Below are 15,811 nucleotides of genomic sequence, written 5' to 3' on the forward strand. Positions count from 1 at the left end.
GCACATCAATTCTTTTTTCCTGCTGTTCTGTCTCCTAATCCTTTTAAAGAACAAACTTACAGCAATTTGGGGGTCTGATCCTATTTTTTTCAGTGTGGTTATTCTTAATTGTCTCCTACATTTCAACTACACAGCTCTACATTCTTTTCATTGGTCTTGCAGGGCTGCATATTTCAGGTCATTCAGGTCTTTTACCATGCTGCTTTGCATTTTTGTTTCTTTCTTTTTGCCTCTCTTACACATTGAAAAAGAACCACCACCTAGCCGGAAAACAGAGAGGTCAGCTATAGCCTCTATCAATCTTCTGAGACATAGTTAACTAGTCTATATGTTATGTCTAAATATTTAAAGTTGTAACTGATGGCTTCATAGTTGGAACATTTGAATGACCAGAGTTTCCACAGCAATATGAATCTCTTTAAATTGCATCAGTATCAACCATATTCATTTGAAAGGGGTCTATTATACTGCACAGGCTAATAAACATTAAGCTGTTCCAAAAACATGTCCTGAATTGCAGTTTTCACCTTCTGTGTAAACTATGTAATACTAAAGTCTAAAACCATTTTTAGTGAAATGATGGCATCTTGTGGCAGAAATCTGCCACTGCAAGAATGATGGCTTTGAAACTATTCTGATAAAAACCACACATAATTAGTAATCTAAGCAATTAATCTCAAGTGTCTGTTTCAGTTCATTATTTACATTACTACAGAAATTGGCACATTTGCAGAGTTCTTTTGAATGACTTTTTTCTTTCCTTATATCTTATTTATGAGTAGCATTGCTCTTGTCCAAATTATAAATTACTTTCAGCATCTCACAAATGAGTTAATGCCACTCCTGGGGGAGCTGGTGACCATCTTTGTAGGTTTGATACATATTCTCAGTATTTAGGAGATCCACCTATCCAAGCTTTTCTCTATCACCTTCAAAAAGAGCACTGCCAGTCATGCAAGAATATTCTGCTGAGCAAGTTGTTTAGGAGGAAGAGCAGTTTCTCAGATCCTAATCTTTTTTTCTTCCTCTCATCTCCTGTGAAAATCTAGCATCCCCTGAGTTCTTCTGGCTCCTCACTCCTGCCAGCCCCTTAACAGAAGCAGCCCACACTGCCTGCCAACAAGAAAAAGAAAGCAAACAGGGTCTTGGAGGACTTTCTTCAGTTTGTGAGGAAAGAGTATCTTCCACACTACAAAGCTTCTTCAGCCTAACACGACATCTGGATGATGCTAGAAAACCAGCATCCGCAGCTACTACCACTGGCTTGGTGCCGCAGAGCAGAACTGAACCACAATGGCTGGGAGGCCTCAGCAATCCCCCATGAAGGTGCCATCTCTTAGACGCCTGTGGCTCCTTCTCTTCCAAAATTGAACAAAATGAATACAGACAGCCACAGAAGAATGCCTAATGTTTTTCTAGGCACACAAGAAAATTAGGTTAAGGTTTCTAATGATACTTCGTTTAGTAACTCCAATTCTTTACCTAGTATTTATTCTTCATTAGGGTCATTCACTGGTAACAATCTGCTACCGTGGTGTTAAATATTAATTGCTTAGGACAAGTATTTTGAAGGGGCCTTTTTACTGTTCAGATATGTATTATTACAAACATTCAATTTCTTCAATTTTTAATTCCTCTTCTTTCCAGGGAACACTACTTATTCTTTTGCCTTCTGGTTCTTTGGGGGTGGAGGGGAGTGCTGTTGGTTTTGGTTTTGTTCATTTTACCTCTTCTTAAACCTCATTTTTTACTAAAAAAGCTTTCACCTAGCATTTTTCTTCACATATGAAGATGACATCCTTACATATTGGGGGAAAGCAGGAATAATTTTACCTTCACTCATGAGTATGCCCAGTAATCTTGACATAAACGTTCTTGGTCTGTGACTGTAATACAAATAAGCATGAGCAAACACTTGTGAATATGTGGACAATCTTGCTAATGGAAGTTAAAAAAAAACAAAAAACAACAACAACAAAAAAACACAACTGTGGATTTCATACACAAAACATGAAGAAGAGACTCAAATTGCTACCTACCCTACACGCACACTTTGCTTACTTCCTATTACCATGTTGTCACCTGCCCAGTCTCATGATTAATACCAGGCTAAATAGAATGAAGTGCTATGGCATCAGTCTAGCATAGTATTTAATGAACGCAGAGATCTGCCAAATAGCTTGGGTCTAACAACCCAAATAAGGTTTACAGGCTTCAGCCAGGGTTAACCAGCTTTTTAGGGCAGGAACTACATCTGCGTAATGCTCTATGCCTACATGAAACAGCATCTTTAAATGGCATCATGTTCTTTCTGGCTTTGAAAAATAAGATGTTATTCACTGACATTTGGATATGAACTTCCTGTAAAAACAGAGAAACACACTATAACTCTATACTTTAGTAGCACAAAGGTTTCTTCTACTATTTAGCAATTCTACCTCATAATTTCTGTGCTGTATCTCTGGGTGTAATAAACCAGTGGTGGTCAAGGTGGTTTTGTGGTTTTTAATAAACTCTGTTTTACTGGACTGCTTCATCTGACAAGTTGGCAGCAATCTAGAAACAAGAAAGGCAGATGTATAAAATCTTCTCCCTTGTAAATTTATCTGCCTCCTGCCCTTTCAGGTAGATAAAATTAATCAATGAATACTGATAAATCTGCACAATCTGATACTGCTAAGAAAAGAATAATCCTGTTATTGAAGCGTAAGTAATCCAATCTGCACAGGTTACACAAAGTGAGCGTACGGGCAAGCATTCTGTAAAAGACATCAAGTAACTCCGTTTTAGTTGAGTCTGTTTAGTAACCATTGCTTCAGTACACTGGTAAACTGGAAAATCTGTTGGGCGTCGGCCGAACATAGTAAGAATATGCTTGGTACTGATGTAATTTTCTCCTACCATCCACAGCATTTTTGAGCCCAGCCACAAAGTAACATTTGGATGATACATTCAGGCACATGGGTGAGATTTACCAAGACAAAAGAGAGATTTCACATCCTCTTGAGAAACCCCCAAACCCCAATTTCCCACCACAGTTCCCTTAAGAGTATTTCACACTAAATCAGATCCTTCTCTGGGGACCTATTTTTAAACGACCAACCAGGAACTAGTATGGGCGAATCTCACAGAGAAAGACAATTTTAGCTTTCCTTGCCTTCTCAGGTGAGAGTGGCAAAGCAGCACACAGTTATAAAAGTTGTCTAAGTAATGGTATGAGTAGTTGGATTTTGGTATTAGCCTGTAAAACTACGCCAGAAGAGCACAACTGGAAATCTAAGATCAGTTTGCACCAGTAGTTTCACATCTCCAAAAAACTGCAAAAGTTCTCTTTTACAAAAGGCAGTTGTGTTCACATCTGTGTCTCTCGGGGATGTGTTTGGTCCTGCATCATTGCAACATAATGACTATTACATAAACATGAAAAGGAAAAGCCCCTTTATTTACACATCTGTTTAGCAATTCTATGCAGTGGTAAGAAATTTGGAGATTTTTGCTTTCTATGGAAAGCTGTTTTCAGATAAGTACAAAATGAATCCTCCTCTTTTTCAGCTAGCATGTTGAATAAAATATTTCAAAATAATAATGGCCATAAAACTTGTTTTAGTGACTCCCATAAGCTAAAGAGTGGATGCCATTGCTGTAGATGTTCAATTTTAGCATCTTCTTTATTTGTCTCACTGGAGAGCACATGCGTAAGTACCAATTACACTCATCTTAAAATGTTTATTCTCACTGGTTATAGGAAAGCACAAACTTGGTCAGTCATTCAGTTCCTTCTACTATTGTTTCACTTGAAGAGGTTTCAAAAGTACTCTCCTGCAGTTATCTGATCTGTCTTAGCTGTTCCAGTCCTTGGGACCCTCAAGGGTTCTCAGAAGAGATCCCTTCCTCTCCTCCCTACCTTGTGCTCAGAGTGAAAGCATTCAAACTTGTCACCAGTTTCAAAAGGGACTGCTCAGACCTTTCAAATGAGCCTCCTTACAGACAACTTCCTCTCTATCCAACTTCTGATCTGAGTCTCATCTCACTCGTACCAGACATGAGTCCATGAAATAACCAACACAGTAACAATAAAATATTGCCACAGAACAGCCCACTGTATTTAACCTCAGAAATAGTCATATGGAATTTTGCTGCAGCTCCCTCTCCCAGTATTTTTCTCCCAGGCAAATCAGCAAAGCATGACAAGAATCTCTTCACAGAAAGTATGCAAACCTTTTCACAATGTCACACCCTGAAAAAAATACTTTTAATATCTGTAGCTGAGCCTGGATCACATTTTGGAAGCCTAGACAGCTTCCTGCACCCTCACCCTCCCCACGCCCACGCCCCTTTTATTACCATCCATTACTTGTAAAGTTGCTGCTTCTCATTATAGTTACATCAACCACTAAAACCCAAAAACTTACGCATATGGGAATAAAACTAACCATGCTGTTCATTTTTGAAGAGGATGAGCTTGCTCTCTGCTTCCGTAGGCTGTTAAGGTCTTCTGTATTTCCAGCCTTTGGTTTTATGATCAGCCGACTGCCTCCAGCAGTACCTTCTGAAGAGGATCTCAGTCGTTTCTCAACAAATCTGCCTTCTCGGTATGGACTGAAGCTATTGGCAAGATCAGCTACAAATAGAGAAGCAATCAGCAATCATTAAGAGAATTACTCTCTACAAATATTTTCTTAATGAGAACACCGCTTCGCTTGAAATGCTTACATTGAAAGGCAATCGCATAAGAGATGTTTTGTACAAAGCAGATCCTGCTTACTTAGATAAAAGCGTCACCTGGGCCACCAGTTTGCTGTTCAGCCTCCAATGACTAGCACGCTCTGCACACTACAGCTCAGTCCACGGCTCCTAACAGAATCCAGAAGGACCTTTGCTTCATCCTTTCCTTTCTCCCCTTGTTCTAGGACACTTCCAAACCACTGTCCAGTAAAATCCACCAGAGAAACTATCACTGGTCCACTGGTACCAAAACACAACCTGTCTTACCCTGCGTCCTGAGGCAAGTCCAGGTTTCGTAGGGCCAGGTCACAGCTTTGTTATCACTGCATAAGACAGGGATGCACATTGCTTTCAGTTTCTGTTTGGCCTTCCTAGCTCAGCTCTGCATCCGCACCCTCCAAACCCAGCCTACAGCCAGCAGGCTGAATCCCAGTCCCCAACTCCAGTTAAACAATAACACATCACAAAAGAGGATAAAAATTACATTTGGAGGTGTTAGGGAAAATTTAGAGATGGGGAAAGAGAATAGCATAATAGCATAATAAATGTAACACAGAAAATCTTATCATCTTTTGCCTTGTGTGAGAAAACAGATATTTTCTCTAAGGCTTTTCAAAAAATCCACATCACATAAAAATATATAAAGGTATACTAAGAAATATATGGCACATCAAACCTGTTCATGCATTAATGTCATGTTCATGATGCTCTCTATAATGATATCAGCTATGAGACCAGCTACAGGAGAAAAATATCTATTGCCAAAGAAAATGCACTGAAATATTTTGCATTTGCATCTGGTTTTAAACACCGTTTTAGCAAAACCAAATGTTCAAACCAGTCAGTCTGTAACAGATATAACTACTAATAACCATATCTTACTGAATGGCATGTAAGCTTTTTCTATATTTGTTTCATTTCATATGGCAGGATTTTTATATATTTTTTCAATGGCCCCTTTGTAGGCTTGGCCAGTTTCTAATTTTAAATACATTCTTCACCACACAAGTAAAAAAACCCTGCATTTTGAGCAGCACTATAAAACCCTAACAATTAATCATCAACTTTTAAATAGTGCAGTATTAGCTCTAGTGTTTCTGTGAACATGAATCCCATTTACAAAAATCCCCCATCACAGTTTCAACTCCAGTTAGCTGCCTTCCAGAATTACAGATTAAATATACAACTGCCAATGCATGAGTTTCAAATGCACTGTGTATTTCTAAACATCACTCCAAGCTGCTCACTTGCTGTTCTGCAATACACTCTAGTAAGTCAGATTCAAAAGGATGAGCTCTTTCACAGATGAGCCAATGTTGCAAGGAAAAACAACCGAGTGCTCAGGACCAAAATGGAAATATTTTTTCTCCCAATTGACTAAGGTTCAGAGGGAAAGAGGTCCATTTTGGTGAAAGCCAATTTAGTGGATTAATTTGACTTTATATTGCCATTTATGTACAAGATATCCAACCAAGCCTTGCAGTGAGAAATAACTCAAATTGATTGCTTATAGTCTACATGCCTAGATAAATGTCCAAGCAAAAAGATGGGTATGTATTCATATGCGTTTACACTCATTCATTTTCTAAGACAAACACTATAAATGCAGTCTTGTTAACTCTCACAAATTTTGGCCCACGAGATACAGCCTCAGGATTATGCAAGAAAGCACCAGTCTTTAGGTTGGTTTGAGAAAATAAACTGTGAGAGTTAACTGTCTTCTGACAGGTGTCCTTCACTCAAGGGCCTGGTGGCTTTATTCATCTCCATCTCTATAGACTGGGATTTCTAGGCACAGCCTTTCCACTTAATCTTGTTAATATTTCCAAATTCCTTTTCATAAGCTACAGATCCAGTGTGAAATTTAGATGGTAATTAACTCTGTTTCATAGATTACATAATAAGAACTTGCACAATATTATTTCAGATGGAAGCAGAAACAGGATCTCTCATACTCTGCCACAGAGACATCCACTCCAAGCTACTCTATAACATAAGTTGAATAGAGCAAGCAAGAGTCAGGAAATTGCAAAGCCCAGATCAATATAAGATAAACTGTGTTATTTTTCATAACCAGACTAAAAGAAGGTTTGTTTCTCTGGCAATGTTTCTATCTCAAATAATGCAACTCTCTGGCTCAAGTCCAAAATAGGCATGCCTCAAAAATCCCAGCTTCAGCCTTCAACAAGAAACGAGAATCAATACTCTGTTAATTCATTTTCTACCACAGGAAAGCACAGCTGTGAACAGCACTGATGGGCGTTAGCAAACTGTTAAATGCAAACTCAAAAAATCATAGACTTTTTAATTTCTACAATTTTGGAAGGAGGACACATTTCACAACTTCCTAGCCAGCATTTGCAACTCTACAAAAACACTTTATGACCAAACAATTCTTACAGAACAACTGATGCAAAAAAAACCCGACCAAACCCAACAATGAAAAGACAACGAGACATACCTTTAGAATGGTTTGTTTCATAACCCTGTTGTGTTTTAAAGGACTGAGGTTCAGAACATGGAACAATCTTAGACTCCATTAGAGGAATTGTCTCTCTTGTGTGCTTGGACGGCGTGCTTTCATCTCTGTCCCCACTCAATCCCTGTGCCTTTGGAGAGAGTATCACTGGTTCTTCTCTGTGCTGTACCGCAAAGGTTTCTAAATGTGCCTTTGCCGAGTTAATTTCTCCTATGTGCCTGAGATCATTAACATGTAGTTCATTGGCTTGCAACAATACTTTTGTTTGATTAGCAGCTGCGGTTTTGAATAAGGTATTAGATTCAACACTACAGGAGCTTGCATGACTCACAGGAGATACACCAGCAGAATGGCCATTACTTTCCACAATATACATTCCCCCTGCAGGAGCAGCAGCAGGATTAAAGAAGATCTGAGAGGTAGAGACATTATGGCCAAAATCCTCTGCAAGCACCACCCCAGTCCCACTGCTGGGCAGAGCATCAACCTCCGAAACAGAATCCTCTGTCAGGGCGACAAAGTCAGAGGGGGTCTGGGCAGCTGTGAGGTCAGCTGAGAGCAGTGGGGACTGCAAGGAGCTTCCCATGCACTCTGTCGTCTCGGCTGAAAATGGAGGAGAGGACTTGGCGATCACAGGTTCGCTTTCCACATATGATTTAACCTCCAGCAAGCACCTGGACTGCTGCACACAGGAAACTGACTGACTCTCCGGAACTGGTTTGGAAAATTTGTAGTGCGATGAAAAAGATTTAGGGAGAAGTTTTCGCGTGGACTGTTTGACAGAGTATCGGCTCTGCTCCTCTGCAAAGCCTGAATCATCACCCTCATTCTTCCCAGAGCTTATGCAATTTATAAAGACATTCTTATTAGCTGAGGGCTCCTTTCCTTTTTCAAAATCGTCTGTCAAAGACCTTGTTATCTTCTTGCTACGCGAGCTGCCAAAGCCAACTGAATGCCTTCCTCTGCTTTTAATGTGTTCCTCTAAGCTCAGTTTTTGAAAAGTGCTGAGACATGACTGGGCACCATTTGAGATGTTAACATTTTGACTAGACGAGTCAGGCTTCTGCTCACTCCCTTTCTTGTTATGGAAGCTAATGGAAGGAGTGCGGAAAATACTCCGGCGCTTGCCTGTGCTCCCTGAGCTGGAGTTAGTGCTGGACGGGGAGGAGGTATGGACACCAATGGCATTAGCAGAAGAAGGTGAGGAAGGAAGGGAGTCGTGTCTCCGGCTAATACTTCTCCTGAATATTGGCAACCGAGATACTAGAGTCGATCGTCTGGATCCTGAGTCCCCCATCAGGGCACAAAGTGTCCGTGGCTCTTTGCAACCAATATACTAATCTGGGATGAGAAAGAGACAAAAAAAACACCAAAACCATAAATGATTCGGCCTCAAAGTCCACTTGAACAGGCTTTAAGTCAGCCTACATACATGCGATGCCAACATGAATTTTATGTACAGCTGCAAGTTTTTGCATGTGCATTACTGAAGATTTTTAGAATTTCAGAGTGATTTCAATAGGCAGCACTGAAAACCCAGCAGCTGAGCAAAGATGTGGCTCAAAACATTCTGTAGATGAGATACAGTATTATATACGATATATTATACAATGCAGATCACACTGGGTAACTATAAAATCTACATGCCAAAAGATATAAAAATACAACATCCTTGTTTTTGTAAGTTCTTGGGACAAGTCTTATAAACTGTGAGCTCTCTTAAGAGACTTGATTTTACATGATCCGTGTAGATCAAAACATTACTTTGTGTTCCTAAATACTCAGATTTTTGCAAGAATGAAGAGGATTTACATTTTCTAATCTTCACTGAACTTTCAGTTGGATTTTTAATTCCTTTATGTGCTCCTGCTAAAGGCTGTATGTATCACATTACAGCAGAGAAAATGTTGGCATTGCAGTCAAGCTAAAATATGCACCACCAAAAATTCTTCCTAAGGAGCTATAAATTCTAGGAATTTACTTTCAAAATATAGGATCATGTTTCTAGATTTGAACTTTAATGTTTCCTTTGAACACTTCTCTGAAATCCTCTTGTAGCCTACTTGCTTATAATTAGCTATTTTTGCATTTTTTTTTTAAATTAGTGAAAAGTGTTTCATACAGACACTTGGCCTTTTTTACAAGTATTTAAGCAATAAAAACTTATTTTGATCAGCACAGCAGATGTACTGGAAGAAAATTAATCTTTATGAAATATATACCAGTTCTATCTCCTTTTTGTTCACGTTATAATAAACTACTGTTGTAAGCGACAGGACCACAGAGGGAGCAATAAAACCATGTGACATATAATCACAAGAACAAGAGAGGCTGTAGGTATAATGCCCAAGTGCAACCTCATGAGCTGCAAGTGTTCAGCACATAGGAGTAAAAATCAGGTCATTTATCTAAACAATGTTTATATGTCAAGTGCAAAAACAAGTTCATTGATCTAAGAGCAATTTAATATGCATTACGCAGCTACAATGACTATCTAAGAACAATATATCTATTTATACAGTGTATATATATACACACATATATAAAAATAAAAATAGGAGCAGAATATTTAAGGAGTACTGAAACTACATATATGTTATATTACTGTGAAAGAAAAGGTAATGAGTAAGTTCAGAGACTATTTCTGACTGGACATTGGACTGTACTTTCTGCATTCTTAACATTTTTTTTTTTTAAAAGCTAGTACAGCTCCAGTCTGAACATGCACTGCCAAGTAGCCACAATATTCACAAGCACCAGGAATCAATAAGCAATTTTGTAGTTTAAGATGAGAGAAACAGCTTGGGAATGATCACAAATTCCTAGAAGTCATCAGTGATCTCTGATGACAAGCTGAAACTCAACCTAGACAATACCCAGGTCCTGCGATTGAAACCCAAATTTGAATACAGGCTGATTGGGACAGAACTGATAGTACGGGCACACACATAGGTTGTCAGAATAACTTTGCAACTACCAAATGAACTGATGCACAGCCAGTTGTTCCATTTCACCGACATGTAAGGTACTTTGCATTCACACCACTGTAAGAGCAAAAGCAGAGGCGACAGCACAGAGAAGCTGAGGCCCTGCAAACTCACATAGGGGCTTATGTTATACCAGCTTGTTTCTCTGTCCACAATTCAGCCTACTGAGAATGGACTTTGGAAAGCCACATGCAACCATCTCCACCCTCCCCATACAAACCTCTCTTGGTTCTTTAACCATTTGCAGCCCTATTGTGTTGGGGTTTTTTTTGTTTTTGCGAACATGTACTTGCAGGCGTGCTGCTATGTATGGATATGCACACACACACACACAACACAAGATTATTTAGCGATTGTGATGGTTCTTCCTTGTATTTTAAGGAGACATCATAACTGCTGAAAAAAGACTTTAGAATGCAATTTTACAACTGCAGTAGATGAGAAAAATATTTTTTAAATGTTAAATTGCTATAGGCATCTTATGCTCAGACAAAATGTTTGCTCCCATCATTCTCTCCCTTGCCCACACCTTAGCTGTCAGTTCACTGGAGAACAAACTATCCTGGTTTATAATTATGAAATTCTCTGAGTTGAGAGCAGAAGGAAGCAAAAAACTGAGCAAAAAGCAGGTATTGTAACTTTTGTTGGAAATACAAAGGCTGTACCTAAATAAGAATAGAGATTATTCCTAATAACTGACCCATGAACATACACAGCCTTAGCTTTCCAGGTGGTAACAATTTTTAATAGAATACATCGCCTCTAACTGCAGATAACAAAATGGCATTTATTCAGTCATTCTTCCTTCCTTGCCTCTTGAAGGAAGAGCACAAAAACTGTGAACATTTCTCTTCTTGTCTAAACAACAGAAATCCTCACCCATAAAATACAAACTACTTACAATATGCTGTTCTTTCTGGGTCTACAATAGCTATCAGAAGACATTTCTTAAAACTCACACATCCATGTATATATGCATATATGAATGCTTATGTGCATATACAGTTTGAATATTGTGAATATTTTTTTGAATTTTGAATATTATTTGCATATACCGTTTATTTTATAGATATATAGACACACACATTTTGCAGAGTAAAAGTGCTTAAGTTTAGCACTGAGTTAAAGTGACAATTCTACTTGCAACACAGGAAAAAATAATATGTATTTCAAGATATTAATACCCTCAGAAATTGAAGAAATAAAATCTTTCATTAATTTTTTTGCTTATTGCAGAGGACTTATAAACTATCATATATGTCCTATTATGAGCAAAATAAGTGTTTCCTTTCAGTCTTCACATTTAACATAATCACTTATGCTTACCACTTTATAACAGTAACCCTTACAGAGTGAAATTCACTCCAGCTATATATTCTCTACGAAAGCACTAATTTTCTGTTTCTAGCATCCTTATCCCTACTGGCTTCATTCTTAAAAGCTGCAGCGGAGGAAAAAACCAGCAAAGACACCTTTGCAATGGTATTATGCCATTCCAGACAACTCTCTCAAATTTAAACTGGACAACAATTCTGATCCTACACAGTCAATCTAGGACCTAATAAATGTTTGAAAGTATTTAACTGCAGCCAGAGTAATGGCGGATTATTTCAGGATCTGCTCTTCCTCAAGAGCTTGGCTACAGCTCACAGTTTCTGAGCTCCTGTGCTGAAACCAATGCAAATGAGAAAAAGGCAGTGTGAACAAAACGTTTTCTCTCTTATTAGCAATTTAAGAAGTTAATCACACTGGTCTGCACCAAGATGTTGCAAAATGCAAGTTAATCTCAAAAATATCTTAAAGTTGTGTATTTAACTGCCAGAGAAAAAGAAGAGGCCAAGTTTTTTATACTTGGGGCTGGCTTATTCTTTCCACACAATAGATCATTGGAGGAACCATCCAACCATACGATATTAGGCCTTTATCTTGCCTACAGCAGTTGTATGAGTATAAAATATGTAAATGTACAGGCTAAGAATTATACAACAAGCTCTGAATTTTATATATTACTGTATCTTGTCAGAAGAAACAAATTGCTCAACTTTCAGACAGTGAGTATAATGGCAGAAAAAACCACAAGTGTTAAAACAGATAAAATTGTCAAAATATTACACGAATGTCTCCAGAGAAATCTACTCCACCAGTCCAACAGCTGAAAAATAAAACCCAGTATTTTTTATTTCAGCTTCTGCCAAGCAGTTACTTACAGAAGTGTGCCGGAGTGCAGTGCATTCAATAAAGAGCAAATCTCACTGGTAGTTTTGAACTCCAGTAGATGGAGCCGTGGATCTACTTTTTCATTGACTGTAAGTATGAAAAAGCAAAGTCAGTGCCTTTTACATTTCTCGTTGCCATTGAGGCAAAATTTAGGACTTGAAATTATTTGTGAATTTTACCATTATCATAATTACATGTACATACCAAAAGCTAATATATGTTTATTCAACAGAGAACTGTAATGCGTAGGACGGTACAAACACTCCCTTTATAAATAACCAACCTGCTACTACGTCTCAACATGTTTTAAACAAAGCTTTCCTAAAGATGTTCTCCTTAAAGATGCGCCTCCTAGAAATATCAAACAATATCTTCCATGCAAGGAACAAATCTGAATTAGCTATCTAAATTTAAACTGGGAGATGACATGACACATAGGTGAAAGGCCCCAGCTTCAAATCAGAGCAGAACATCAATACCCGTCTGCTCCCTACCTCTCTCCTCCACAGCAGTATGATTTTTAGGCTACACTCACAAGTTTAAGGAAGATGATACATTTTCTTTAATGCTTTGAATCAGGAACCATATAATAAAGCAAAACACACAGGACTAACACATGAATCAAACTGCAAACCTACTCCAGCCCTCACATGAGCACTACCATATGGCAGGAGGCAACAACCGCATGATAGACACAGTCTGTATAGACCAGCTGGCTCCAGACTTACACAGAAATTAAATTTACTCCAGGATACTACAAATACCTACAAAAACACATGAAAATAAATATTTTTAATTGTTGGTGAGTCAACAGAAGTCCTAATGCAACTGGTGCACTTGTAAAGAACAGTCCTTTAGCCCAACGGGTAACTTAATAGCCTGGGGATCCCACCTGAATCATTAAACTTCCATCACTCGGGATTCCAGCACTATATTGTCCTCAGCATTTAAGCATTACCACCTTCAATATTGTTCCAGTTTTACTGCAATATTATTTGACTCTCTAGTATATTTGTGACTTGTTTTTATCTGCATAGCTCCCAAAGGTCACTACGTGTGAGCAATCCTGTACACAGGGAGAACGTAAGAGCCTAAAAAAGTCATTAAAATACTGTTTTACATTTAAAACAAAAGCAAACAAAGAAACACCTGCATAGAAATAATTAGGGCTTTAGCTGTTATCAAGGATAATGTAACTGGATTAATAGGGCCTTACTGAAAATACTAGCAGAACCCAATGCCTGTACAATAGAAGGCACTAGCTAAGAAAGATGGGATTGTTGATACTGAAGCAATTTGTTTTTGCAAATGAAATGAGTGAAATTCCTTCTAATACATAACAGCTCCATTTGCTTCTGTGAATAACACTTTTCCCTTTTCTTTCCTTGTGCGTGTAACCCTTGCAGCGTGGTACAAATCTCAAGAATGTATTTTGTGGAACAGTGGCCACAGCCATAATTTTGGTGTGAAATTTTATAAGCTACTAACATGTCCGCACTTGCTTGGAGTTTGATTTTTCTCAACAGTTTTTATAAACGAAAGAATACCCAACATAAGGAGTTAGAATTTTAAAAAATTATGTGTGTCTACACATGCACACACATACAACTCCACGCACTTTTTCCCTCTGTACTAAAAATTGATTGGGCAAAATAGCTTTTATACATCTGGAAGTAGCTTTTAGATATCTGGAAAAAAAGAATACAGAATCCAAGCACTGAGGTATCATAAGGCAAGACATGCAATTTCTTTCAGTTTCCTGTGTCCTGCAGCCCAGGCCTATCTTTATTTTCAAATGCTCCTGTGCTATCAGGAAGTAAGAGAGGAAGCACGCAAATAAATTTGCAATAAATAAATTTGAAGGCACACACACATCAAAACCCCTTCTCCCATTTTGACTGGTCTCAGTCAAAACTGGTACCAGTTGAAGACAGCTATTTCTTAAGTTTGTAACTGCTATTCCTAGCACTGGGATGAAGTTAGAAGTGTAACAAACATTCAAAGAAGAAAACTGGAGATAAGTTATCTATATATCCTCTTTTGACCTTAAATTAGCCAGAAGGCAAACGTTAGTATGAGACACGTCACATGCAACTCATTCTTTCATTCGTTATCACTGGGTATGTAAATCCATCCCGCTTGTACCAGGTGAACTGCGGGTTTACTGAAAGAGAACCAGGGAAACTGATCTCTAGAAATGTAGAGGCCACAGTTCTCTCCTACCTATATTGATTTAAATCATCCCCTACTTCAAATGCTTCTGTATCACACCAAAGGTTATCTCAAAGCACTTCAGTATAATATACAAAACATCGGGACAGAAGTGAACCAATCTTACTGGTAGTATTTACATACACCCGACAGCCAGTTACTTTTCAGTAAGAGCTGGGATAATCTACTAGAAAAAAGTTGACCGTGTGAAGAAGATAAACAACTAACTTTCACCTATTCAACAATCAGAAACAAACAGGTCAGAAACAGGGCAAGGACCATACCACTGTGAAGCAGCAGTCACATTCATGTGACTGGGTTTTGGTGTGTTGTGTTGTGTTGGTTTCTTAACAGAGGTATCTCTCACCTCTATCACTTACCTGTATTCTGGAGAAGTGTACAATGCATTTCTTACAACATCTGGTATTTGCAATACTTATAGTTTAACTATAAAACAGTTACAAGTATAAACAATAATGTGGAAATAGAAGTATCGAAGAGTATATGCTTGCTTTGTGATTCAAATATCATGGCACCAACTCCCCTGATTACCTTTCCCAAATGCGTTTGTAAGCAATTAATTATTCACTTTTAACAAGTGGACTTACACAAGTCCCTGAGTGTATGTGGAAATTATACCATAACAGGACAAAAAGACATCGACTAATGTTGAGACATCTTTGGTGGACATAGAAATGGTAGTCTCGTGACTGGGTAGGATTCAATAGGATCAAATGGCATCCTTCTTCCCTCACATCTTTCTCTCCTCTCACCCCTACTCATGATGCACATGGTAGTGTTTTTATGATGCTTAGAGATGGCAGAAAATCTTGTTCAATTAAGGCTTTAAGGAAAATAATTATGTTTGGACTTTACACTAAATACTAGGATTTAGTCATAAATATGGGATGTGTTCATTTATAGACAACAATTTGACTTTCACCTGTATTTTATTTTAACCAAAAAAGAAAAGCAACCTAGAAAGAATCAAGGATCTTCTTTTTTTTCCTTCATGCAGGAAAAATAGGTGTAACATGCTCATTGGAGCACCGACTCATTTGCACATTGGAAAACAGCAGATCTAGCATTTGCCTCAGCCCGGGACATTAAGAGAGGGAGAGACTCCTTTCCAGCCATTTGCTCTGGAATCCAAGTAGAACAGATCACCACTGCACAAGCCAGCTGGTATTCT

At 38.3% G+C, this 15,811-nt stretch overlaps 1 protein-coding gene across 10 annotated transcripts in view; it reads right to left on the reverse strand.

Annotated features, from left to right (window-relative positions):
* The window catches only part of CCSER1 (coiled-coil serine rich protein 1), a 723,849-nt gene that overhangs the window by 639,638 nt on the left and 68,400 nt on the right, over positions 1 to 15,811 (reverse strand). For all 10 annotated transcript variants that reach the window (XM_069784531.1, XM_069784559.1, XM_069784615.1 and 7 more), the window contains exons 2-3: positions 7,187 to 8,545; positions 4,434 to 4,621 (exon numbers count right to left, since the gene is read on the reverse strand). In XM_069784531.1, coding sequence (XP_069640632.1) covers positions 4,434 to 4,621; positions 7,187 to 8,501 — 1,503 coding nt within the window. In that variant the 5' untranslated portion in view covers positions 8,502 to 8,545. The remainder of the gene's footprint in view (positions 1 to 4,433; positions 4,622 to 7,186; positions 8,546 to 15,811) is intronic.

This window comes from Haliaeetus albicilla, chromosome 1, assembly GCF_947461875.1.
Source record: "Haliaeetus albicilla chromosome 1, bHalAlb1.1, whole genome shotgun sequence".
NCBI classification, from domain to species: domain Eukaryota; kingdom Metazoa; phylum Chordata; class Aves; order Accipitriformes; family Accipitridae; genus Haliaeetus; species Haliaeetus albicilla.